The sequence below is a fragment of the Chrysemys picta genome, chromosome 8 (genome assembly GCF_011386835.1).
Source record: "Chrysemys picta bellii isolate R12L10 chromosome 8, ASM1138683v2, whole genome shotgun sequence".
Lineage (NCBI taxonomy): Eukaryota > Metazoa > Chordata > Testudines > Emydidae > Chrysemys > Chrysemys picta.
Window position 1 is genome coordinate 88429993 of NC_088798.1, and position 27591 is coordinate 88457583.

Below are 27591 nucleotides of genomic sequence, written 5' to 3' on the forward strand. Positions count from 1 at the left end.
CATACTGTACAATTAAAAATAGACTAGAATATATTGATATTAAGTTGCTCCCAGGATCGAGGTACCCTGGGTGTAATTTTGCTTCTCCTCCAGAGTCAAACTGACAGACTAAGTAGAAGTTCTGATGTTAATCGTAAATTTTATCTTCTGCCACATAACAAAAGGGTTATTTCAGGACTAATCTGTTTTTTTCAAAATACAGACATATTGAGAAAAGAGATTATCTTACATAAAATAAAGGAAATTGTGGTATTTTAAAGCCATAATCCATTTCCCCTTGTATAAAATAAGATAAATATCTTTAATTCAGTGCAATTACAAGTTTTTAACTTATTGTGAGCATCTTGGGTTTTTCTGATGACGCATTTTTAAGCTGTGCACCAGGCCACAGCACAGCCGCCAGAGTTAACACTGTCACGGCTGGCAAATCATGGCCCATTATAAGAAGGACTCCCCACCAACAAGGCTATAGCTCAAATACTGGTATTAGCTCAGGAGTCTGGAGGAGAAATGACAACTGTAAATGGGCAGAGAGTTTTAGAACGGGTACGCAGCAGGTGTCTGAATCAGAGTTGGCATATGTAGTCTGTATGTTACCTGCCTAGTGCAGAGCTTCCCTGGGCTGGTGAATGTATCACACAGATGAAGCAGCACAATTGTTGCACAGGTTCCTTAAGTGACCCCATCAATGTCACTCTAATCCGACAATCCGGATAAACCGGGGATGCTACAGGTCCCCCAACAGGGGATGAATGCCAGTGAACATTTGAGGTCTATGGGAAGAAGGCTGCACCCTTTCCACACCCCTTTTCCTGAACTTTGCAGGATCATTCTAAACAACGAGGCAAAAGCCTAAATATGTTTGAAATATTTTAAAAATCTAAGAACTTTTCAGGTTTAAATTTTGCACCAAACACTAGGAAAGAAAAAAAAGGGGTGTGTGGGAAACTCAGTCTAAACTTCCAGGTTGACAGCTGTGTAAAGAGAAAATAGCACCTCAGCTTTTTATCCTGGGAGAACCCAAGTCCAATAAATCTATTGCAATTACAAGTAAAAAAGAAGGATTCGGCAAAAGCTGCAAGAAAAAAAAACATAACAAAAAATAACTACAACCTTCCCTCACCCCCATGTTGGAGGGTTTTTGCTTCAATAGTTGTGAAATCTTGTCACCCACTCCAAACAAAGGATTAAAGCAAAACTGTGAATAAATTTCACACATTAAGCACAGCCTAGAATCAATTCTTCAGTACAATTCGTAGCCACAAAAAATCCCCAACAATTTTTCTTGCTTTGATTTAGTAACAGTACAATTCACACTCTTTCCATTCTAGATATGGTTCTAGTCTCCTCTCTATGTAGCACTGGTCCTGAGTTCTTGGCTTTGAAATTTTGTCTGATGGTTGGCTTTTACATGAAGACACTTTGAATTAATGATCCAGCATAAAAGCTGGCTAGCCTGGCGGTAATGTGTAATGAACCTATAGCTCAAAGACACCTCACATACCAGCGGCCCCACTGACTTCTTCTGCTCCATTCCACTCAGGTGAAACTTCAACAGGTCTGAGGAAGCCTGTGAGATGTAGCTGGTGTGCTTGTTAAACAACATAGGCCAGATCCTCAGCTGGGGTAGATCGACATAGTTCCATTGAAGTAAACAGAGCTAGAAGAAGCTGATTTACATCAGCCTCTTCTAGCTCTGTTTACTTCAATGGAACTATGTGTGTGTGTATCTATATATCTATATATATATATATTTTTAAAGAAGATATTTTTCCTCCTAAATACACCTCATTATATGAAGCAATTGAAGTGTTTATATAATGGTGGGCCTGCCCTTTTTCCATTGCTCCCAGCTCTCCTTTTTAACTCATCTGTCCTAATGCTGAAAGGGAAGCAGTTAAATGAGAGCTGAGAAGGCTGCATGAGACAGAGCTCAGTAATGAGAACATTTATTAAAGGAGTGAGTAGGGGTGGGTCAGGCAGGGAAAAGCCACTGGAAACCTAAAGGACAAGGAAGGAAGCCCAGCGCTGGGTGAGACAGACAACCATTTCTAAATGGTCTTTCATGTCTCTTCTGCCTCACTGTCTATATCTCCATGTATGGTTCTCCCCATTGTATGCACGTTCTGACCATCACAAATACCCTTGCTCCAGATTGGTTTCACACCTGCAGTCTGACAGCCCTTTAAAATTGACTAAATGTGCTGCTTTTCCATCTAGCTCAGCAAGGGGGGAAAGGGAAGGGCAATTATAAAGAGAGTTTTGATTGAATCTTAAATTTAACTGCCTTTAATACTGTACAGTGCACACCTAGTGCTCAGCTCCTTTGGTGTATGTGCAGTTCTCTTTTTGTTTTGGTGAGGGGTTTCTCTGCTGTTGACTCATAGATTTTAAGGCCAGAAGGGACCATTATGATTATCTAGCCTGATGTCCTGCATAATACGTGTCATAAAACCTCACCCAGTAATTCCTACATCAAGTCCATCACTTCTGTTTGAGCTAGAGCATCTCTTTTAGGAAGAGATCCAGTCTTGACCTAAAGCCCACAAGTGATGGAGAATTGACCACATCCCTAGGTATGTTGTGTCAATGGTTAATTACCTTCAGTGACATTTATGGCTCTTCATGTTCTGCCTTTTGATCCTATGTTTAAAGATCTGCCAATCTCAGCATCTGTGAAACTTACTTTAAAAATCTTGTATGAGGGCAATGACTATGATGCCAAAATGTAAAATACAGTGAGATGCCAAGTGTCCCTGAGAAGTTGGAACGTATGATTTATTGCCAGTATTGGAAAAACATTTTTTAAAATTACAAGAAATCTCATCAAATAAACTGCAAAGTTTTTCTTTATTTTATATCTAATTACCCCTTCGGTTTTTACAAAACAAGTCTTCAGAGTGGAAGTTAATGAAGGTAAAATCAAAAGCAATTTTGCTTTTGACTAAGGTTAACCTAAAATTAGAAATGGAAAAGGCCTGTTAAGTTATTTAGTCTAGATCCCCTTCTCTCAGTCACACTTTCCTCTGCCCAATGCGAGATGGTCCCCCTACAATATATTTTTTCAAGTGCATTGCCAAGTCTAGGTTTAAATATCTCAACTGATGCTTTTGCAAGGCTACATTTACTACTGTACCATCAACGCTTAACCTGAAGAAGAAGAAAAGACTGGGCAAAGAGAACAGCTGTACAAAAAGAAATTTATTTAGGGCCTGATCCAAATTCCATTAAAGTCAATGAGAGAGTTTTCAGGGATATTAATGGGCATTGGGTGTAGGCCATAAACCTGTATATTTGTGCTCCCTCTACTATTATTTCAGTTATTTGTAGTTGCATAAAAGCTTTCTCTTTCTATTATCTTTTCTCCAAATAATGGGGCTGAATTCACCATTAGCATAAAGGTTTTTTGTCTACCAAACAGCAGTTAGGCAGCTGGTATACTCAGACTATTGTCTATCACGCTGACCAATAATGTGTCATTGTTTCCCTGTGCTCCCCCATCTGTCTGAATCTACATGTTGTCTTTTGTCATATGTTTAGACTATAAATTCTTTGGGACAGGGACTGCATCTTTGCTCTGTGTTTGTACAGCGCCTAGCACAATGGACTGGGGACCCTAGGTGCTACTGTAATACAAATAATAATGAATAATAATAACTAGCAAACAAATATCCACTGAAGTCAATAGAGCTGAACCACTTTTGCAAGTGGTGAATGGCATCCATAATCCTGCACTTATGACAGCACACACCTTTATGCTGGAAATGACGCTGAGGTACCGCAGAGAAATGTGCTGTGAGTATGGAAATGTGCTATACCAAACGCAACCTCAAAACAAACTTTATATGATCAATATCAAGGGCATTCTTCTCCCCCCCACCATCCCCCCAGTGGAACTTGCAAAATGCTAGGTTCCAACAGCTCTATCAGAACAAAGAGCTTTTATGGCCATATCTGTGTCACTTCCTCTCTGCAGAGTTATAGGGTTAAGAATGATCAGCTACTTATAGATTCGTTGATTTTAAGACCAGAAGAGACTGTTGTGATCATCTAATCTACTCTCTGGAATAACACAAGCCACAGAACTTCCCTGAATTAATTCCTGCTTCAACAGCTGTGGTTGAACTAGAGCAGATCTTTTTGAAAAACATCCAATCTTGATTGAAAGCCCACCACAACCCTTAGTAAGCTGTTCTGATGGCTCTCTCTTAAACAATTGTACCCTATATCTAGTCTGAATTTGTATACCTTCAATTTTCATCCATTGTCATATCTTTGCGAGATTTAAGAGCCCTTTATAATCAAATTTCTGTTCCTTACGTAGGTAGTTATAGGCCAGGGGTCAGCAACGTTTGGCACGCGGCTCGCCAGGGTAAGCCCCCTGGCGGGCTGGGCCAGTTTATTTACCTGCTGACGTGGCAGGTTCGGCCGATCGCGGCCCCCACTGGCCGCGGTTCGTCATCCCGGGCCAATAGGGGCGGCGGGAAGCGGCGCGGGTGAGTGATGTGCTGGCCGTGGCTTCCCGCCGCCCCCATTGGCCCGGGATGGTGAACCACAGCCAGTGGGGGCCGCGATTGGCCGAACCTGCCACGTCAGCAGGTAAATAAACTGGCCCGGCCCACCAGGGTGCTTACCCTGGTGAGCCGCGTGCCAAACGTTGCCGACCCCTGTTATAGACAATGATCAAGTCACCCCTTTACTTTGTCTTTGATAAGCTAAGATTGATTGCCTCAACTCTCTCACTATGAGGTATATTTTCCCATTCTTTAATTTTTCTCACAGCTCTTCTCTGAACCCTGTCTCAGCATCTTTCTTGAATTGCAGACATCCAAGCTGGACTCTGTATTACAGGCGTGGTCATACCAGTGCCACCCCAGAGGTAATAAACCTCACTATTTCTACTCGATATTCCCTGTTTATACATCCAAGGAATGCATTAGCCCATTTGGCCACAGCATTACTCTAGAAGCTCATGTTCAGCTGATTATCCACCAAGACCCCCAAGTCTTTTTCAGACTCACTGCTTACCTGGATAGTCCTGTAAGTACAGACTGCATTCTTTGTTCCTAGGTATACGACCTTATATTTGGCCATACTGAAACACCAGTTTACCAAGCAATCCATATTGCTCTGTATCAGTAACTTGTCCGTCTCATTATTTGCCAGTCCCCCAAGCTTTGTGTCAACTGCAAACTTTATCAATAATGATTTATATTTTTTCTAGGTCATTGATAAAAATATTAAACAGCATAGGACCAAGAAACAATCCCCCTAGAAACACTGCTGCTCCGTGACAATTCCTCATTTACAATTACATTTTGAGACCTATCAGTTAGTTAGTTCTGATCCATTTTAAAACATGTCCCCTGTTGATTTTTATATAATTCTAGTGTCTTAATCAAAATGTGCCTTACAGAAGTAAAAATATATTATATCAACAGTGTTACCTTTATCAACCAAACCTGTAATCTCAGCAGATAGATTTTCCATAAACACATGTTGATTGGCATTAATTATATTCCCCCTTAAATTTTTTATTAATCGAGACTTGAATCAGCCATTATCAATGTTCTGGTTATCTCACTATCATGTGAGGATAGATTCTCTCTGTCTTGTTTATGCTCAGCCAAGCAGGCAGAGGACTATCAATTGGCTGGTTACAGCTTCCTGAGTCTCTGCTGGTCCCTGGTCCTGGGCACAGGTTAGAGCAATCTCATGGCTGCTAAATTGTGCAAGCCATTTATGACCCCCAAGAAACTATTTTCCAGCTGGGAGATAGCATTCCACTCCAACCACTACCCCCCCCCCCCCAGCCTCTATATGCCACCTATACTGGGAGTTGATGGGAGGAAAGCATAGTAACCAGATCTATACCTGCTGGAGTATGCCCAGTTTGGGAGTTGTGGACAGTCTCTGCTCTCTATATGCTGCTTGAGTGATGCAAAGGAGTGGAGTAGGGCAGAGAATCTGCCCCTTAGTGCTTTATAATAACAGAGGTAAGCCAACTTTTACTCCAGATGATGAGGTCAGGTCATGACATGAGCTGCAGCCACACAATACAGCTTCTGACTTCCTGCAAGAGGGACGCATTGAAGCTATGCAGTGCTATTCTTGTCTCTTAACATTATTCTTGAATTGATATATTGTATTGTAAAACACCTCTCATTACATTGCCCAGAAAACTGAAACCGACAAACATTTCCAAATTAAACCCTGGAGGGAAATATTCTTTATCATCATTAAATGTTACAGTTTAAATAAGCTTTTCCTCCTTTTATTCTATTATTTTAAACTGACACAAGATGAAAACAGAGACCTATAGCAAATCCTAAATTCATGCCATGTGGTAGTAATTGCCTCTAAATTATGTTCCCTAAATCTCTGAACTCTGTGTTCACCTGATGCTCCACCATCTGGGGTCATTAAAGTTTCCGTGGCAGTTTTTGCAGGAGTTAGGGGTGTTAGCCCTTGTGGCCTGGTCAGATTCCATTTTGGATAGCAACATTCTGCCCAGCTAACTTCTCCCTGGGTATCTCTACACTGCAGCTGGGAAGAAGCCTCCCAGTGTGGGTAGACAGATGCACAATAGCTGTGCTCGAGCTAAAAATAAATGCAAAATGTGTAATGATTTTTTTTTATTTGAACTTTGTCATAGGGTTTTTCTACCATGACCAACCTACTCTTGACTAGGTATGCTCCTGAGTTTATTGCATTGCCTAGTGCAGGTGCTCTTGCTACATTATCCTATCTCACACCCATCAGGGACAAGCGGCAGCAAAACTTCCAGTAACTCTTGGAGGACTGGTAGAGGTGCATGTTTCCAATTGACTTAGTGCAACAGAGCCCACCCAAGCAGCCTACAAGCTAAATAGTCACTCCAAAATTCAAACAGGGTCAGGGGTCAGCTTGTTGATCTAGAAGCAGCTGGTATTTACCAGCAAGCAGGAGATCCTGGGTTTGACTTAATCTTTCATCTCTGAGCAAGGGGAAGATCAGAACGTTTAGCAAGTTTGTCCAAGCAAAGCTGCATTCTGTACTGAAAAAGCAAAATTTTAGTTAAAGAGAAATCTTCCCCCATCTCTGGTAGAAACCCTTGCACCCTCAAGATAAAATCCAGGTCCTTCTTGAAGTGTTCAGACATTCTATTTCCAGCATCATACATATCACAGTGGGAATGTAGCAATTTGCTGGTCAGATAGACTGTACACAACACATTTCCCTCTCCAGAAATATTTGCCTTCCAGTTTATATAGCGCATAATGGTAGTTTTTCCTAATTTCTGTGTGAGGGAGAGAAAGAATGAATGGGTGGAGGAAGCACGTTTATTACTGTACAGCAAAAAAAAAAAATCTTCTCTACTGTTATTCTACTGGGTTCCATGGAATTCTAACGGAGGTGGAGCTGGGGAGGAAATTGACCCACAGTATCTTGCACTCCTGGGGACTGTCTCTTTTTAGTTACTTCTTGCAGTCCAACCTTTCTACTAAGCAGCTGTTTTGGTGCTTATAGACATCTGAATTTTATGAGTGAGAGAGGGAGACAATGGAGGAATAAGTCATGCTACAGGTTAGCTCATACCTGAGGCTAATGCACTTTCCCTGACAAAAAACGCCCATGCTGGCAGCTTGTCATGTCTCAAGGGACAGCCCTGACCCTGGAAAGCTGGAGGAGAGGCAAGTGACCAGAAAAGAGGGAGGGAGGCTGCATTTGAAATGCTGTCATCTGAAGATACTCAGGGTGTAAATCTCCAGCTGTTTGGGAATAAGTTCCCTCTGATCCTTCGTATATCCTGATCCGTAAATGGGAGAAAACTCTGGCGCTTCCAAACCCTTGGGTAAATGGCAATGAATGCATTTTAGTCCAACTCAGGAAGGTCTGCTAGCTGGGCATCTGTTTAATGCCCAGTAAAGTATAATAGACAAGAGTAAAGGGAACTGTATAGGCAGAAGTAGGGATTTCTAGCCATAAAACCAGGGTCTTGAAAGACACTTCTCAGTTATATCAGAATGCAACATGACGACACATTTTGTAACTAATCTCCAGATTTCCTGATTCAAACAGCATCCCCGGTGTACAAAATCCTACCAAAGCAGGTACAAATGCATCGCTCCCCACAGCTCTCTGGCTACCTTGTTAGAGAAGACTGGATTGACTAAGTGATGTGTAGAGCACACTGGTATCATTCAGCGAGTGCTATTACCAATTTGTGCATATCTGGATGGAAAGAAGCAAATGTTTAGACTTAGGCACAACATGTACAGACCCGGGAGTCTGTGTGTGCAGGTTGAGAAAAGTGGGGCACCGCTACCTAATGTGCAGGTGTCATTGCTTGCTTGTGCTTCCCAGTTTTGCAGGCACACTCATTCTCTGCGGCCACATGTGAAAATCCTCGCCCTAGATCTAATTCCGTAAAAGAGAGTGAACATGAACTTGGCCATAGCCAGTGAGATAGTGGCTGGTAGAGTTGAAGGTAGAAAGGGAACATGCCATCAAGAGTGAATTCCTGCGAGGACTCCTCATTAGCACAGGCTTTATTGCTATGGTGATTACCCATCTGTTTAAAACTGTTTAGAGAAATGAGTAGGACTTGTAATTCATCCCTTTCAGAATCATGTCTGTATTGTTCTAAAGCGTGACTCTCAGGAGAAGTGTGGAGAGCACAGATGGTGCCAGACTGGAGCAGGCACGGTCCACAGATGGCACCATGAGAGAACAGGCAGATTGCAGGTGCATGGGTGTGCACAGGGAGAGAGATGTACTATATGCCTCCTGAACTGATTTCCTTTCCTGCTGCTTTGGCATGTTGCTTCACCTTTGAATCTATCTACTGGCTTCTCCTAACCTTCCACAACAATTCAACCTTCTCATCTTCACCTGCGAGGCCCCGCACGGTTCTGCTCCTGCCTATGTCTCCCGGTCAGAATTACAGGGCTAAGTGTTAAGTTACATGCCTTTATCTATTCTGGGGTGGAATTCCATAATTCTCCCATCCTTAGATCGAGCCCTGAACTACAGGACCCTGTGGATAACCCATGATACCCAGCACGCCCCACTGGATTCAGTTCCTGAGACTCTTCCTTCAAGAGGCTGTGACCAAGCAGCCTTCTTAAGATAAGTGTTGTTTATTTTGAAGTAGGAACAAAGAATTTATAGAAAAAGGTTTTTAAAACAACAATTTACCCACAGGTCTATCTTACCTACAGGCTTATCATTCACTGATGGTAAGCTAGGTAGGCCTAACATCTTCAGACACCCTGGGGAGTCCTTGTGTTTCAACCCAGTTCCCCTGAACAATTCCCTCTCTCCCAAAAGAGAGACCCTTTTTAAACAGCCACAGTTTCTTTTGTTCTTCTGTATTTGTGGGCTTTGGCCTTTCTGGTCCAAATCAGTCCTGTAGGCTCATCAGAGATTGAGCCAATGTTCTGGCACTGTCCTATAACAACTCTCAAGTGTTTCCTGAGAGGTGTCTTATCTTCTGCCATTCTTTTTCTGCTGATATTTCCTTATAACTAAGGCTACGATTTAGTCACGGAGGTTGCGGAAGTCACGGAATCCGTGACCTCCGTGACTTCAGCCTGCGGTGGTCGGGAGCTGCAGGGAGCTACGGGGTACCCCCGCTGCCTCTGGCGGCCCCTGGAGCTCCAAGTCCCTGCAGGTGGCGGGGTACTCTGCAGCTCTCAGCCACCACAGGTGGCAGGGTAACCCCCAAGCCCACGGCCACCACAGGTGGCGGAGAACCCTGCAGCTCCTGGCCATGGTGGGGGAACCCCCACAGCTCCCGGCCCGCTGCCGATGGGGTTACCCCGCAGCTTCTGGCCGACATGGGCAGCGGGGGACCCCCGGAGCTGTAGGTGGCAGGGGTACCCTGCAGCCCCTAGCTCCTGCAGGTGACTCCTAACCCCTGCGCAGCTGCCCCCACTTCAGGCGACGTGGAGACCAGCAGATCCCCATTTTGTCAGGCATATTTTTTGTAAAAGTCAGGGACAGGTCACGGCTTCTGTGAATTTTTCTTTTTTGCCCCTGACCTGTCCGTGACCTTTACTAAAAAATATCCATGACAAAATCTTAGCCTTACTATAATGCCCTGTAACACAAAACCAATGTATTCATACAGTAAACATCCCATTAACCAGGTCAATATACAGTATTTCTAAATTAAATACAGCTCCAAGTCAGTCATACTCCCCTCTCGCTCCCTTTGCTCTTCCCTCCTCACTGCCTCTTTTGTATCCTTCTCCCTTCCTCAATTCATGCCCCTTATGCTTGGGTAAAGGCTCCCTCTTATGTCCAAGCAACCCCTCTCAACTCCCTCCTTGAACCAGACATCTTTCACAAAGCCTTTCAACAATGACCCCAGTTAGGTTCTTACATCACCTCAAATTCATACAGGGACCCAATGTGCTGTAGGTGTCAATATCACTGAGGATGTGTGTCCCCTATAGTCTAAGAATTGGCTTCTCCGGCTGTGCAGTGCCAAGCATGATACTGGTTCTCGGTAAATATTGCAGGCTGGCGGCACAGTGAGAAACATCAGAGCATATATAAGCATGGGCAGACCAGTACTAGAGTACACCTGGTGTGTGGGGTTGTGCTATACCCACAAAGTGTATCGGCAAAGAAGACCTCATTGAGAACTAACCCAAGTGTAGATTGGTTCCGACCAAAGCTCAACTACTCAGAAAGGAGTTGGTGGTTGGGGGAGGGGAGGGCTATGTAGAATGCTAGTGCCACCCTAAGCAAAGGAATCCTCCTTCAACAATATTTGTGTGAGGAATGGGGAGGGGCGGGTTGGGCATTGAGAAGGTGAGATGTCCAGGCACCATTGAATAGGCATGGTGAAGGTATGATACCAGCTCTTCGATGCTCCAGAGCAGCAAGGCCATGCAGGTGAAACTTTATCTCGCAGCACCAGCTGGTATCTCCAGGATCATCAGAGCATAAACAGCAGAATAGGACTGGTGCACTGGGCTTCCCACTCCACAGATACTGACACATCAGATGCTCTGGACTGGTTGGATCTGAATTCTGCTGAGACAGCCAGACTCCTTTCACCTGACTTCATTCTTCCACACAGTTCTCTATTGCTTTGTCCGTCTCTTTAAATCACTCACCCTTTAAATCATTCATGTCTTGGGTGTAATTTTAATTACTGTTTGGAGAGACAAAGATCTGCTATCCTGGGAATTAATTTATTGCCGAAAACTACTGACCAAGTCCCATCTTATTGCAATGAGGACTAATTCTCTTTCGGTAACTCTTCATATCTCAGATACTTCTCCCGGCAATCAATCCCTGGAGAACCACAGAGGGTGCACTCAAGGTCTGCCCACTTTAATGGGGTGTCACTTGGTTTGCATAGCATGCAAGGGAGGGAGAGTTTGTAGCTAATGGCACAGAGGGAAACTTCTCAATTGGATGCAAGACATAATGCTATCGATGGGCCAAAGATCTGTGGAGATGCAATCAGGTGCTGAGGGGGTTAAGGGCCTTGTGAGATTGAAGTCATCTTAAGGGCACGATTATTGTCAAAAATCACATCTGAAAAGAAGCAAATTAGTTCCCTTCCACAGCACCGGCAGCTTGAGATTTATTTATTCCAACCAGCAATCAGCCTGTACAATTTGTACAGTTTGTACAATCTCGCTGCTTCCTCTCCACTGCGATGCAAAGCTCACTTGGAGGTGGCAGAGACAGCCCTAACGGCAATGGTCTCCATGCAGGAGGATTTACAAGGAAGGCCTCAGAATGGTTGCCTGCCTCTGAAAAGAAACCCCAAGAGGAGGAAGGAGCAGAGAGTAATATTTCCTCCCCTGCGGGAGAGAAAAGGTAGCATGCTGATTTAAAAGGACTTACTGTGCAGGCCTGTTTTATTTATTAGTTTCCGTAGTGTTCTATTGCATAGTCATAGAATTCTCAAATGTGTCAGCCCCTTCTCTCTGTGTGTGCAATAGCCTGTTGCACAGTCTCCCATCCACCACTGCCAAGGCAGACAAAAGGACAGGAGAAAAAAAGTGCTATCATCCCAATTTTACAGATGGGGAATTGAGACAGAGAGACCAAGGCCATGTCTACGCTACAGGCATTACAGACACAGACTACAGTGACGGAAGTGGGGTTTCCATTGCTGTAAGAGCTTCACTTTTCCGAGTGACAGTAGCTAGATCAGCGGAAGCATTCTTCCATCAGCCTCGCTGCATCGAAACTGTCTGTTAGGTCAGCAGAGCTCCGGCCGTCAGGGGTGTGGATTATTCACACCCCTGAGCACTGTAGCTATGTCGACCTAAATTGTAAGTGTGGACTAGGCTTAAGGGACTTGCCCAGGGTCACCTGGGAAGTCTGAGTGATGCTCCTGTGTCAAGAGAAGAACATCCAGCACAAACATGGGTGACTGCTGGGAGAAGGAGACATCCAAAGGAATGTATCCGCCTGGATACAGATACCTGGTTAATACCCTTTTCATGCAAGCTTCTATATCACACAGCAGTGACTGTCTCCCCAACACATTCCAAACAGACCTTTCAGAGGGATGGAAATACCAATTCACACAACAATTCTCTCTTTCTTTTATGGAAATTGCAACCTTTTCCTCCCAACAACCAGGCTGGATTTATTTTTACGCCTACTGAGTTCTAAGCCATATAATTGCTAAACTTTAAAAACCTGGACACTTGAGAAACTGTCCAAACAGCAGAAAGAAAGCACTGGATCAAGATGGCTTCAGCTTTATAGAAGCAATTACCTGTGGTCTCTGGGAAGGCAACTGATAAGGCTACAGCACAGTGCTAGGCATTAACTTCTGCGTGGAGTTCAAAGAGTTTTATACAGCCTTGCTGTTCTGAGAGTGGAGCAAGGGGTAGGTGGGTTATTTATTTTATATATATAAGGACCAATGTTCATCGTTTTCAGAGCCTGTATTTTCTCCTTCTCCCTTTGCTATTGTTAGAGGAAAAACATGTTCTTTGGATGGCTTAGAGAAATAAGATCAGCAGCAGGTGAGGAGGCTTCTCCCCAATGGAAAGAGAACAGACATATGATTTGATCTGCTTTTCTGCAAGAAAACTGATGGATTTATCACTTTGCTCACCAGAGTACAAACCTTTCTATATGCTCTATATTCAAACAGTGCCCAAGACAGAGAAGGATGGTGAGCTAAAGCACAGAACTGGGAAACAGGAGATCTACGTTCTGTTCCTAGTTCTCCCATTAACTCACATGGTGACCTTGGGCAAGTCTATCCTCCAGTTTGTGTCTGTTTACTGTCTGTCATGAGAATGCTAACCTCGCAGTGTGAGTCTGAGAATTCATACCTTTACTAACATGCCGTGAGACCCTCTGACAGAGGTAGCTGTAAAGTGGAAGCATAAAGCATTAAAAGATCATGCGTGAAAACTATTCCCACAAGTCCTACTGAACACTCACAGCATCAGAGATGACTTCAGGATCTCCATATCAACTGAATGTATGTGAGGGGTGCGGTAGCTCTCCTTTTGCCCATTTTCCACTCTCCCTCCCTTTCCACAACAGAGAAGATAGCAGAGCCCCTACTGGAATTCAGAGCAGGATGCAGGAGTACCAAGGAGTCTAAAGCCCTCCAAGGTTGAGGGATGAGTGTTTCAAAGGCAGCTAGAGGATTGATTTCAATGGGAGTCACATAGCAAAATTCCCAGACAGCTTTGAAAATCTCAACCAGTGGATTATGGCAGCTACCTGGAGAAGCAATGAAGGAGTCTGGATAACCCATCCAGAACATGGGAATGAGAAGAGATGACTATAATGAGAGGAAACAGACATTGGTGCACCTCAGTCCCTCCTGTCCTCTGCCTGTGCCACATAGTAGTATCATCCCCTGTGGGCTGTAGCACTTTGGTCTTATTTCAGTTGTTGGGTTTAGTGCACGGATGCTGGGTGGCAAAGCCGGTGCTAGGCATAAGCAGACTAAGCAATTGCTTAGGACCCTGAGCAGCTTCGCGGGATGCCCTATTTGCTTTTTATTATAAGAACTTGCCTATTTTAGTATTGTGGTATTGTGTGTGTGTGTGTGGGGGGGGGGGGGATATTCCTGCCTACGGCCCCGAATGAACTAGCACCGCCACAACTGTGTGGTGTTGGTGGCCTGTGACATACAGGAGGTCAGACTAGATCAGTGACTGTCAACCTTTCCAGACTACTGTCCCACTTTCAGGAGTCTGATTTGTCTTAGGTACCCCAAGTTTCACCTCACTTAAAATGACTTGCTTACAAAATCAGACATAAAAATACAAAAGTGCCACAGCACACTGTTACTGAACAATGGCTCACTTTCTCATTTTTACCATATAATTATAAAATCAATTGGAATATAAATATTGTACTTACATTTCAGTGTACAGTCTATAGAGCAGTATAAACAAGTCATTGTCTGTCTGAAATTTTAGTTTGTACCGACTTCGCGAGTGCTTTTTATGTAGCCTGTTGTAAAACTAGGCAAATATATAGATGAGTTGATGTACCCTATCTATGTACCCCAGGGGTACATGTACCCCTGGTTGAGAACCACTGGACTACATGATCTGGTGGTCCCTTCAAGCCTTAAACTCTATAACTATATGACTAAACTTAAAATCACTGCAATCATGAAAAATTACCTCTCTGACTCACAAAGCACTTTCAAAGTCACATTTTAAAAAAAGAAGCTTTCACCACAAGCCTTAATGATTGAGAATGAACCCAAACAAATTGCAGTTTAGTGACAACACAGTCATCCAGTTCTCTAACAACAATTTCCCAGAAACACATTGTCCCCATAGTATGTTCAGTCCTGTGCAGTTGATTAGGGCTTTCCCAACAGAGATACACTTATCAGCTTATTTTCATCAGCTCTCCTAACGCAAAAGTGACGCTTTGAATACTTTCAGGGCTTGTCAGCTCTGATCACTGCTCAGTTACATCTTCACCACAGCCATATTCTGCAAAATTCTGGAACTTGTTCTATCTGGGAATACCACTGATCCTAATTCTTTCAACGAATAATTTCTGAATCTGCAGTTCACTAGAATTGTGAATTGCAAATATCACAATTAGATACATAATTCATGCTGTAACTTGAGTAGCTAACTCAGGTAAATGACATAAATTGTAAAGCACTAATACAGTGTGAATTCCACATTGTAGAGATGACTGCAGACTTTATAATTCACAGTTTGCACCGACACTGCTTGAATTTTGCAACTGTATGTATAGTTCAAAATTAATGTAGGTGAAAATTCAGACATTAAGATAAAAATGCACTTTGGAGGAGTATTTGTTCTAGTAGAGCTCAAGTGCTCATATGTTTGCAGAAAGCAAATCCCAAAGGGTTGTAATTGATCAAATAAAAATGCACTTTCAAAGCTGAATGAATATCTGTACAGAATTTTATTCCCTCTGTGCACACGGTTCTAGTTTCAGAGTGGTAGCCGTGTTAGTCTGTATCAGCAAAAAGAACGAGGAGTACTTGTGGCACCTTAGAGACAGCTCTAGTTGTGATTGCAACTTGTTTCCATCTAATAGCTATTTAGCAGGGCCGGCTCTGGCTTTTTTGCCACCCCAAGCCAAAAAAAAAAAAACCCTGCGGGGCAGCCGGAGCCAGGGTGCAGGGGCACTCCCTGCGCTGCAGACGTGCCCCGGGCAGCGGAGGGCGCGCCCTGACTAGCAGGGGGAGAGAGAAGGGGAGGGAGCGGGGGGGGAGAGAGAGAGAGAATGGGGGTGGCCAGGGCTTCCTTCAGCTGGGCACTCGCCACGCAGCCCCTCCCGCTACGCCGCCTGCCGGGAGGGCTCCGCGCCGCTCTGGTCAGCGGGGAGGGAGGAAGGCTGCCCTGCTGGGCTTGCTGCAGACCGGGCACCAGCTGGGGCAGACGGAGTGCTCAGCCTGCTCCCAGCTGGGCGGTCCCCTCCTCTGCACCGCTGCTCCCTACAGGGCGGCCATAGCGGCGAACAACAACAACAAAAAACCTGCGGGGCGGCTGAAGCGGCGAAGCAAAAAAAAGGATTGGAGGGAAGCCGCCCCTTAGAATCTGCCACCCCAAGCACGAGCTTGCTCGGCTGGTGCCTGGAGCCGGCCCTGCTATTCAGTAGTATGTTTGGGGGGCGGGAGGGAGGGAAAGCTTGGTGGTCTCATTCAAAGTCCCAGTGGCTTTGGCACTGATTGACAGAAAGATGAAGAACTGAATGAGCACTATGGAAACTGATGTCTGCTGGCACCTCCAAGTGCTGATTTGTGATTAAGGCACATGGTCAGAGTGACATGCACTATCTCTGCCTGGGTTATGCCTATACCCTGGAGAAGTTCAGTTTTCTAGGACTACAATGCTATTATCTTTCATGAGAACACACACACAGACGAAAGGCAATAAAATCTGTCTACAATTGTGTCAGTTTGTATTTGGTGAGGGAAACATTACAGTGTTTTTAGCACACTCTGATCCTCAGAGTGTTTTTTTTTCAATTCCTAACATAAATGTGAAAAATCCTAAAATGGCTCTGTCAGAACATTTTGACACTTAGTGTTGTCAGAAAAATAAAACACTGCATTCTTTGATGAGAAAACATTCTTAAAAGTCAGTCGCATCCCAGAACAACGTCTGTGTCTCATCTTAAACAAAGACAAATGCACCCCTTGCATCTGGAACCTCCAGTCTTCCTTAGAAATTCATTAGATGCACGATACTCAGCGAGAGTGAAATGGTTTGGATGAGGAGGGAACAATGTGACCCAATGAAAATTCTGAGCCAAGTGAGGGTTGAGGCATCTGACGTGTATGAGACACCCATTCCCATGAACATTATCATTCACACCTGCTTTCCTACTGGGTTGAATGAGTTAAATCCTTTTAACCAAACCCAGAAATTCCCTGAATTTTTGGAAGAAGGACTCAGCAAAGGGTCTACTCTAACTTCTGCCATCACTGACTCTGGTAGAATGGAGAAAACAGCTGACATTCCCCTCTGCTGAGGGACCTGTAGAGGTTGTCAGAGCCCCATAAATGGGAGATGTTGGCCACAGAAGGATCATTGGCTCTCTATCCTGGCAATGTGTTGATTCATCACGGCACCAGCGCATCTTCTCCAATGGGGCTCCTATGAAGCCTGGGACATAACCTAGAACAGCCCCAATCCAGCAGAAAATTCCAAGATAGGGCGTCAACACCCACCTGCTGAGTGAAGATCCCAGGGTTACCAGGCTGGTGAAGAGAGGTGTAAGTTAGGGCTTGGGAGAATGTAGCTCACTGAATTTATCCTCCTTCCTTGCTGATAACAATATGCTTTGTGTTTAAAACAAAAGTGTTGATGCAATTTAATTAAGAAAAGCTTTCAGGCAAGAATAGCTGCCCACAGATCATAACTGGGCACCGCCACCGCCCACCCCCCACCCTGTGGGAAATAACTAACACACCTCCCCCCTCAGTTTAGAAAGCTGAGGTAAACCAAAAGGTAATTGGCCTCTGAAGGACTGGGGTGCAGAGCCGGCATTCCTGAGCAGCCCATTTGATCATTCCAGCCTCCAAGGGGGAAGAGATGGAAACCTGCAATGTAACGCAAGTATCTAAGTACTGCCATGCTAAGCAGGGCTTGGGAGGTATTGAGAGATGATGGTGAGCCAATGGGAAGTGATCTGAGTTGCAGTTATATAAGAACACTAAAGAGATAATGATACAATCTTACCCAAAAGCTTTCTTTATGGCTTGTCATCAGAGTCAGAGAAGGTAAATGTGGAAAAGATTTAAAGGTCACCTGGCCAATCTTCCTGCCCTATGTAGAATTACTCTCTATGGGGCATTATACTAATGCTCCATCCAGTCTAACAGAATGATAGGAGCACAGGAAACCTATGCAAGTGGTTCCGATACTTGCCATTCATTCACATATTGGGGGACTTGCAAGAGGGCGAACACAAGGAAAGGCAAGATGCAGGTAGAGAAGGTTGCAAACAGAAATAACCCTCCTGTGATCTCAGCTAAGATACGGAATCCCATTTGTTATAACCCATTAGCCTTCTCCAGCTCTAGTGTTTTCCCTTGTGATGATCTTGTGTACATTTCTAGCTCTGCAGGGACTGATTTTCACCATATTCTCTAGCTGCAGGACACAGCTGTGTCCAAGAAGAGTTTGATGGTAAGAGGCCATTGTGATGACTAACTGGGGTGCTCAGTGCTGGAGATAGGAAAACCACAAGCAACGCATCCCCTCCAATCATGATGAGCTTCTTTCACAGCTCCCTTTCCCCCAAACTCAAGTCATTATGCATTGAAGAGTGGAAGGAAGTGCATTGCAGACCCTCTGGCTTCTATGCTTCACAGTCAAGTGCCAGATCTCAGTACCCACTGACTAAAACTAGATGCAGGTCTCCCTCCCTTCCTCTCCAGACCACTGTGGTGTCCTCAGAATCCTGCACCTTCTAAATGGCAGAGCCACTGGCTAGTCCCAGGAGTGACTGTTCGCATAAAATACTGAGCCTCACAACAGTGAAACACCATCCAGCACTACTGTAAGACCACAGTCTATTCCCTCCCAATGACGTGTTTACAACATCCACTGCTATAGAGCCCCAGGAAAATTATTGACTTGCTTATGGTGGACTGGAGAGGTACTTCAAAATGAGCAATGCCAGAGACAGCCTGGCTGCTCTGTAAATCCTCCTTCAGGAGACCAGCCTTTGGCTCATCCCTGAGAGCACTGCTATGATATAAATAACAGCTCACACAGCAGAGTGGCGCAGAGCCAAGACTCAGTTACAGAATGAGGGCGCAGGGAGCTTAGCCCCGGAAACCCAATTTTAATCACCAGAAGGTATTTTTAAAAACCCTTGTTAGTGGCCTGGAAACCTAAAAAAAGGCCTTCTTGAGTGCATGAGTTACTGTGCTGAGTCATTCCCCTCTCCCATCCATTATACCTCAGAAGCCCATTTCAAGAGGACATGGATGTTTACAATAAAAATATGTCTGAGACGAATCCCCTGATGGAACCCAGTTTGGGGGAGTTCAGCTTCGGAACTGAGCCTCCTGGCTGTAGATAATAATTACCTGGGAATTACACTCTGGGGATTAGAGCTGTTCATTACTGTCCTCCCCAATCAACACACCACTGTGTTGTGGACGTGCTGCTTACATCCCCATTCATCAGAGAATAAGAGGAGCTCACCCTGACATTCCGAGGAGCACTGATTATCTCATTCCCCCATATAACTCCACCACCCACTTCCCTAATCCTCTGACAGGGAGTCAAAAGGGGTGTTTTTCACACAGCACTTGTACTTCCTCCAGAGAATCATCAGGTGCCTGATCTTCACCAGCCTACCTTATCCTGCTCCCAGTCTCAAGTGCCCATGACCCCTTATCTGCTCCACGCTCTAAGTGCAGACAGCTGTTCACAGGACCCATAGGCTTAGATCCACTGACTAAAATGGAGACATTATTAAAATACCTTAGCTGGTGGCCATTCGCTGCCTGTGAACATGACAAAAAACACAGGGTAAACCATTACAATAACATGCCATAGAATGAAGGTCCCTGGCATTGGTTTAGAAAATGAAATGACTGGGATTTTAGAGAAAGGAACATAGAAAGATAATGGCTCCTTGCTAACCAGAGAGAGGAATGACAGCATCTCAGTGGTGTTAATTTTGACCGATTGGGGTGAAACATATAAACTGAAATGCCCCTTCAAAAATGTTCACATGCCTATTGCACCTGCATAATCTCTTCTGTTCACACGGAAATCAAGGAATTGAACACAGTGGCAGGCATGCCATTACCTGCTGTGTGCACACAAATGCCAGAGCGCAGGCACAAATCCTGCCTTCAGGTGCTCCTATTGCACCTCCTTTGGAAATTTAACCCTTCCCATGCCCTAACAGAAGAAGAAATCTGCCCTTCAATAAAAGCCCATTGACAACAGTGAACTGCTTTCAAAAGTACTCTCTGCTTTCGAAGTACTCTGCTGCTTCTGAGGAGCACTCACCTTAGCACATGCGTCGATCCATTTATAGTGGTGGTGGAACAGGGGACAGTTTGCCCCAAGATGGAAGGCCTTCGGTAGCGTTCGTCTCCACAGCACAGAATGATGAGGAAGGCACGTCTGAAAGACTTGTTCAGGAAGGCATACAGGAAGGGGTTCAACCCTGAATTGATGTAGCCCAACCACAGGAAAGCTGTCCACAGCTGCTCAGGTACAGTATAATTTATGAACGGGTCCACGACATTAGTGATAAAGAACGGGGCCCAGCACAGACAGAAGCACCCCATGATGATACACAGGGTCTTGGCAGCTTTGGTCTCTGTCTTCATACGGTGAGAGCTATGCTGATCCGGGTGGTGTCTCCCCTCTGTGGGCGCCCCTGCACGCTGGAGGATCCGGATCTGGCGGGCGTGCTCCCTGGCCGTGATGTAAATCCGATAGTAGGCCAGCACCATCAAGAGGAATGGAATGTAGAAGGCCACCACTGAGCAGGTGATGGCGTAGGGTTTGTTGACCATGAACACGCAGTAGGTTGAGTTGGAAGCCTTGTTGAACTGTCTTTGTTGTATCTGAAAGAAAAAACAGGGACACAGAACAAAAGAGGCTTATCACAGCTTCTCTGATGACAAGAATCTCTGAGTGCTTTGGTCACTGTGTCACTCCTCCACCAGCTTCTGCTTCTGTCTATCTCTTCCTTCTCTCTCTCATCTCTCCACTGTCTTTTGTATCTGTCTCATCCATTTGCTATCTCTCTTATTTTCTCTCTGGGTACATCTACAAAGCCTGGGCCCATGTGGCCTGGATTTGTGAGGCGTTTCCAAGCCCACACTGTGTTGTAAAAACTGGGTTTACAATGGCTGGACCTGGGTCTCCCAGCCTTGCTGATGTGTCCACACTGCACTGCACAGACCTTTTCTATAGAGCAGGGATCGGCAGCCTTTGGCACGTGGCACGCCAGGGTAAGCACCCTGGGGGCTGAGCCGGTTTGTTTACCTGCCGCATCCGCAGGTTCAGCTGATCACGGCTCCCACTGGCCGCGGTTCGCCACTCCAGGCCAATGGGGGTGGCGGGAAGTGGCGGCCAGCACATCCCTCGGCCCATGTCGCTTCCCGCAGCTCCCACTGGCTTGGAGCAGCAAACTGCGGCCAGTGGGAGCCGCAATCGGCCGAACCTGTGACGGCAGGTAAACAAACCTGGGTGCTTACCTGGCAGGCTGCGTGCCAAAGGTTGCCAATCCCTGCTATAGAGTGTGCAGCTTGACTTGCATCTGCACTGCAAAATGATAGGGCTTGGGCCCGAGTCACAGTGGGACTCTGACCCGATCCCCCCCAACAAGGTCCTAGCACCCAGGTTCTGAGGTTGCTGACCCGAGTCAGACTAATTTATGTGTGGACGAAAAGGGGGGTTAGGCTCAAAACTGAGTCAGAGTCCAGGATTAGTGTGTAGTGTAGACATACCCTGTGCGGTCATCCCCATAGAATTTGCTGCATTGCAGTTCTTAAGCCCTACTACTCTGTAGTTAGTGTCACAACTTCAAACATTCCAGAGATCTTCTCAGCATGGCTATAGAATATTCACTCCCTCCCTAAAATAGAGACCAAGGAATATAGATGGAAAAGAACAACCCCAGACAGGAAGTGGGGGGAGGGGAGGATGAAGGAAGGTAACCCATTTACTCTCTGCTATTTACACATTATGCACCTGTATCCAGTTTTAAAGCAAAGATGTCCAAACTCTGCCCAGCCAAGCTTCATGCTGGGAACAAGAAAAGAATGTGAATGAAATGCACGCTCTCTATAAAACAGAGCAGACTGCAGCCAGTCTCTTCTTTCTACTATGGAAGTGTGGCCCACAGAGAGTTCCTGTCCATGTGCAGTGTTCCATCTTGAGCCAAGCAGTGTGTAAATCATCTTGTGCTGGTCTACCACATTAAAGAGGAGGAGAGCTGCAGGCTGTTTCATATAATTCAGAGGGCTGCATTTGGCCCATGGGCTACAACATAGGCACCCACTGGTGAAAGAAAAGCCATGAGAGAATGGAGAAAAGTGAAGTATGTGAGTTTGGGGGAAAAGGGAAACCTCTGGGAGAACATTCCTGCTACAGAACAGTGGCAGCACGTAATGCCTGTCACTAGGTGTCTGTGTGAGAAGTACCTCTGCCTCTCATTTTCTCTCCTGCACTGATTTTGACAAGACAGCGTGTGAATAACCCCATCTTGTTCTTTAAAGCTGTGGTCAGCGTCACATTGGTTTAAAGATGGTGAAAAGGAGCTACGATGTGTTGTCACACAGTCACGTCTGAGCCTCTTGCAAACCGTTATTGCATTTCCCCCCCGATATACTGCCCGGGGTGCACCCCGTAAACTGCATGGAGGATCAATTTAAAGACAATTATGAGGAGTGGTGGGGACTGTGCTCTGGTATGTAAAGGGTCGATGGCAGAGAAATAAAAGCGGAGCCTTTTCTGAAAGGACACAAGCAGAGAAGTCAATGGAAAAAATCAATAGGAGAAGAAATGATTCCTTTAATCATCCTTAAACGATCCCCAAACCCAGCTAGAGGAATCTTTGCACTTATCACCCAGTCAATTCACCTGACAGATTGCCCTTGGTATCCAAAGTGAGCCCACAAGTATTAAAATCTTCTTTCAGGGTTTCCAATTTTGTTTGCTCTGAGATTCACATACGAGGCACTAATCCCAGGCCCTCTTTAAATGGGGCATTTTTACTCTATTGTTTTTTATTATCATTAATTCCTTTATCTACATGCTGGCAGGATGGAGAGTGACTTATGGCTTTTATGCTCCATGCCCCACAACAGAGGTTCTGAAAATAAAGCCAAAGGGAGTGGTATAAAAACTGACTACCAACTAAAAGACCCACCTGGTTGGGAAGGTTTCCCCCACCCCCACCCCCTCACGGCTACACTGAAAATGCAGTGTTGGTGGGACCAGCAAAAAAAAGCAAGCGAAGCAGCACCCTTCTTGGTGGCTCACTTGCTAGAGCTTGTGCCTTCAAGCCACCCAAGGGTCTCCGTTCAAGTCACAGCTGTTTGGTCCGCACAGGAGACAGACCCCACTATTGGGCTTTCCATTGGGCAGCACTGTTACAGTCAGTGGTCAAGATTTTCAAAAGTGAGTGGGGATTTGGGGCATCTCTGTGTTGAAGTGCCCAATCGGAGACACTTTCAAGGAGCTTGATTTTCAGAACATGCTGAGCACCCATTCTCTGAAAGTCAGGCCTCTTTAAGGTGTCTCAGGCTGGACACTGCACATCACAATATAGTTCAGAAAACATTGGCTACCACAAATATCTTCCTGTTGCAGGAGAACTGCAGGTCTTTTCATTTTATGATATACCCTGAGTGGCAAGGCTATCAGTCATACAATTACAGGGGGTCATTATAAATACAGGGAGTCAAATCATCCCTTTCTGCAGGAAAACCCACAAGAAGGGAAATGTTAAATTTAAGATAGGGTTACCATATCTAACAAATAAAAAAAGAGGACCCTCCATGGGCCCTGGCCCCGCCCATTTCCCCACCCCCCCACCCACGCCCCAACTCTGCCCCTTCCCCGCCCTAACTCCGCCCCCTCCTCCCTCCCACTCCCAGCCACGCAGAAAGGGCTGCCCGAGCGCTACCGGCTTCACGATTTGCCGGGCAGCCCCCAGACCCTGCGCCCCCGGCCGGCGCTTCCCCAGCGCAGCTGGAGCCCAGGAGGGGAAGCGCCCAGCCGGGGGCACAGGGGCTGGAGGCTGCCCGGCAAACCGTGAAGCCGGTAGCGCTTGGGCTTCGGGCAGCCCCCTTGCCTCCGGACCCTGCGCCCCCAGCCGGGCACTTCCCCTCCCGGGCTCCGGCGGCGCAGGGTCCGGAGGCATGGGGGCTGCCCGAAGCCGGTAGCGCTCGGGCAGCCCGGCTCTTAAACAGAGCCGAAGAGTCAGGGGAGGAGCAGAGCCGCCGTGGCTGGAGGCTCTGCTCCTCCCCTGACTCTTCGGCTCTGTTTAAGAGCCGAGCTGCCCCAGCGCTACCGGCTTCGGGCAGCCCCCATGCCTCCGGACCCTGTGCCGCCAGAGCCCAGGAGGGGAAGTGCCCGGCCGGCGGCTGGGGTCCGGAGGCAAGGGGGCTGCCTGAAGCCCATAGCGCTCGGGCAGCTCGGCTCTTAAACAGAGCCGAAGAGTCAGGGGAGGAGCAGAGCCGCCATTTTCCCGGACATGTTCGGCTTTTTGGCAATTCCCCCCGGACGGGGGTTTGAGTGCCAAAAAGCCGGACATGTCCGGGAAAAAGAGGACGTATGGTAACCCTATTTAAGAGTGTGGTAGGCCCATACACAGTCGATTGAGCTTGTGTCGTCAAATGGCCTGGCACCCACAGCAGGCCACTGGGTGGCACTTTCAAAAGGCCACTTGACTAATAAGCACATGTGCAGCACTGGTGAGTTAACCCTTGTCTAAACTTCTGACGGAGAGCTGCCACTATCTCTGTGACATGCTCCTTAGGGGTCTAATCCTGAAAGGCCTAGCACACCTTCACATCCCATGGAAATCAGTGGTGAAGAGGCAGCTCAGTACCTCTTAGGATCAGGCCCATAATTTCTAAATACAAATGTCTCCTTCCCTAGATTTTCAGGGAAATCCTGCTGTTCTTACTCAGGCAGATCTCCCACTGGACCTAAAGCAAAGGCCTCATCTCCATGGCAGGCACCCTCTAGGTATTCAGCAGCACCTCTACAGAAATATCACTGAGTTTGTAATTCAGCACCTCTCTCCTTCAAGTCTCTGTGGACAGTGATATTTAAAAGGGGGAAGGGAGGAGGGCACCTTTGCTGCAATCACTGAAGGCATTTCACATCAAGCAATCGGAATCATAGTTATTACTCACCAAGTCTAATATACCAATGGAATTCCAGCCTTGCATTATAGGGAGAAAAGAAATAAATGTCGGGATGGTCCAGCACCCTCCAAGCATTAGAGCAATGCGCAGTGGTGTCATCTTATTCCTGTAAACCAGAGGCTGGCAGCAGATAGCATAGTACCTAAAAGGGGAAGGAGAGACACTGTTCATAAATAATGGAGATTGCTCCAGGGCTTTTAAAGACAAAACAAAAATACAGCTTATCCAATCTTTTTCTTCTCCTTTTTATAGCTGCTTTTCATCCAAGGGTCTCAAAGCACTTTAAAAGCACGAATGAATGAAGCCTCAAAATTTTCCTTTGAGGGAAGTCGGTATCACTCTTTTACAGGTGGGGAAACTGAGGCACAGAGCAATGCAGTGACTTATCCAAAGTCAGAGAGCAAGATAGTGGCAGACCCTCTAATTTAGCACTGATCTCCTGACTCCTGTTTTGTGCTTTAGACACCAAGCCATCTTCCTCCTCTTAATGATGATGAAGAGCTAGTTCATCTGCCTCCAGTTCAGCCATTATTGAGATGATTTTTTTTTTAACTTCAGGACAATGGACTTGTTTTTTGGGGATGGAAGGGGTTCTCTGAGAAATTTAAGTTCTTTCATACCCCCCATGTGCATTTAGCATTCATAATAACAACAGGATATAGCACTTTTCTTTCATAGATTTCAAAGCACTTTACAAAACAGTGTCACTATTTCCCTTGTACACATGGGGAAACTGAAGCAGGAAAGGGTGCCTTGCCATGCCCAAGGCCACTTAGCTGAGTGAGTAGAAGACTGACTCCCAGCCCTCTGTACAATCGACATGTCACTTGGAGTTACCCATCTGCTTCAAGAGAACTTACCTACTATCTGCCTAAATATATCCCCAAGGCACCATCCAGGCCTTGAACTCTAAGTCCATTTCTGAACTCAGTATGTGCCCATAAACAAAGCAGTGCACCAGCCATGCCACTACACTGCAGGTTTATGTTGGGCCTGATCCAGCAGGCTTTGCTTGGGCAATACTTGCTCTTAATAAAAGCTCTTGCATGATATCTTTGATGCATGGTCTTGCTGGTCTTTAATCAACAAATTGCCTAGGGAGGTTGTGGAATCTCCATCACTGGGGATTTTTAAGACAAACACCTGTTAGGAATGGTCTAGTTATTACATTGTCCTGCCTTGAGAGCAGGGGACTGGACTAGGTGACCTCTCGAGGTCCCTTCCAGTCCTACACTTCTGTGATTCTATGAATCTCAAAACATTTTACAAAGCTGCACCAGGATTATTATCCCCGCTTTTCAAATGGAGAAACTGAGACACAGTGATTTGACCAACGTCATTGGCCGAGACAGGAATAGACACCAGAACTCCTGACCCCTAGTCAAGTGTTCTATCCAGGCTGCTTCGCTATAGAGGTCTCTGCAGTTAGCCTGGGTTGTATTTGATGGAGTGGGAGGAATCAAAGCCAAGTGGTGTCAGTATATTGATTTTGGGATGTGGACTGCAAAGCTGATAGAGGGCAATATAACCACAATACTAAGGAAAGTCCCCAAGCTGTGCCTTTCACCAAGAGAACAGATAAGGAGTAAATTGAATACTCAGGCGACACAACACAATTTCTTCCTTGACCATATTAGGCGAGATTAAGCAAGCACATTTGCAAAGTGACTTTTTATGTGAAGTGTTTGATAGCTCTGCTCACAAAACTGCACTAAAATCTTTAATACATCAGCCATGCACTTCACAAACTGGAAGCATTTGCAGATGAGAACATTTTCAATTTGCTTTTTAAAGTCCCTACGGATTCAGCAGATCTGATAGCTCTTAGAAGACTGCTCCACAGCCTGATTTAACTAGACATACTTCTTTATTAGCCTGAAAAGGGAAGAGAGGACCATCAGGGGAATACAGGAATTGCCATAACAGCTCAGAGCAGTGGCCAAGCTAGTTCAGCGTCTTGTCACTGACAGTGACAAGTCCAAGCTGTTTCAGAGGAAGATGCAAGAATCCCTGCAGAAGACAATTACGGAGTATCTTGTCCACGGGGGAAGGGGGAGAGAGAGTTGACTCCTAGGTGGCAAAGGAAATGTTCAGATTGCTGTGCTGCCTGACAGGATGCTACTGTGGGAGTAACCTGTTGTGGAGTGTTTCTGCTCACTGACAACAAGGAGTGAGGGCAGGAGGAGCTGCATCTGAAAATGACTTGAGATGTCTTCTAGTGCATTTCAAGGAACCACAGTCTCTAGGATTACAACAAGCCCTTAGCAAGTAGGAAAGACATTACCCACCATTTGCAAAAAGCATCTCCTTGTATCAGGGCATATTTCTAGAGTGGAATAGTGGTGGTTTGACTGGTATATTTCACTAGAACTGGTCGGAGACACTTTGACAGAATCATATTCTGACAGAACATGCGGCTCCATCAAAATCAATAAACTTCATGAAATCAGGTCAATTCTCCAGGAAAAAAAGTTCTGACAATGTCCAAACATCCCATGTTGATGTTTTTGGAATGAAACATTTTGATTTTTTGTTTTGAAATTAATTTTCATTTTCATTTTTGTATTTTGTGTTATATTTTAAAACATTTTGATCAACCAAAAGCACTTTTGTTTTTATTTATTTATTTAAGAATTTTCCTTCACAAAGAATTTTGAAATTTTCTGTGTTTATTCCAATTTGGCATGAAGCCACATTTCAAAATCTTGAAAGCCTCACTTCCGTCCTCAGCC

At 45.5% G+C, this 27591-nt stretch overlaps 1 protein-coding gene across 13 annotated transcripts in view; it reads right to left on the reverse strand.

Moving 5' to 3' along the window:
* Positions 1 to 27591, reverse strand: part of HTR4 (5-hydroxytryptamine receptor 4) — a 237125-nt gene that overhangs the window by 73315 nt on the left and 136219 nt on the right. For all 13 annotated transcript variants that reach the window (XR_010590077.1, XR_010590072.1, XR_010590075.1 and 10 more), the window contains 2 exons: positions 24848 to 25001; positions 19974 to 20539 (listed from right to left, as the gene is read on the reverse strand). Coding sequence is in view for 8 of the 13 variants with exons in the window: in XM_065555895.1 (XP_065411967.1) it covers positions 19974 to 20539; positions 24848 to 25001 (720 nt within the window). In the remaining 5 variants the exon portion in view is untranslated. The remainder of the gene's footprint in view (positions 1 to 19973; positions 20540 to 24847; positions 25002 to 27591) is intronic.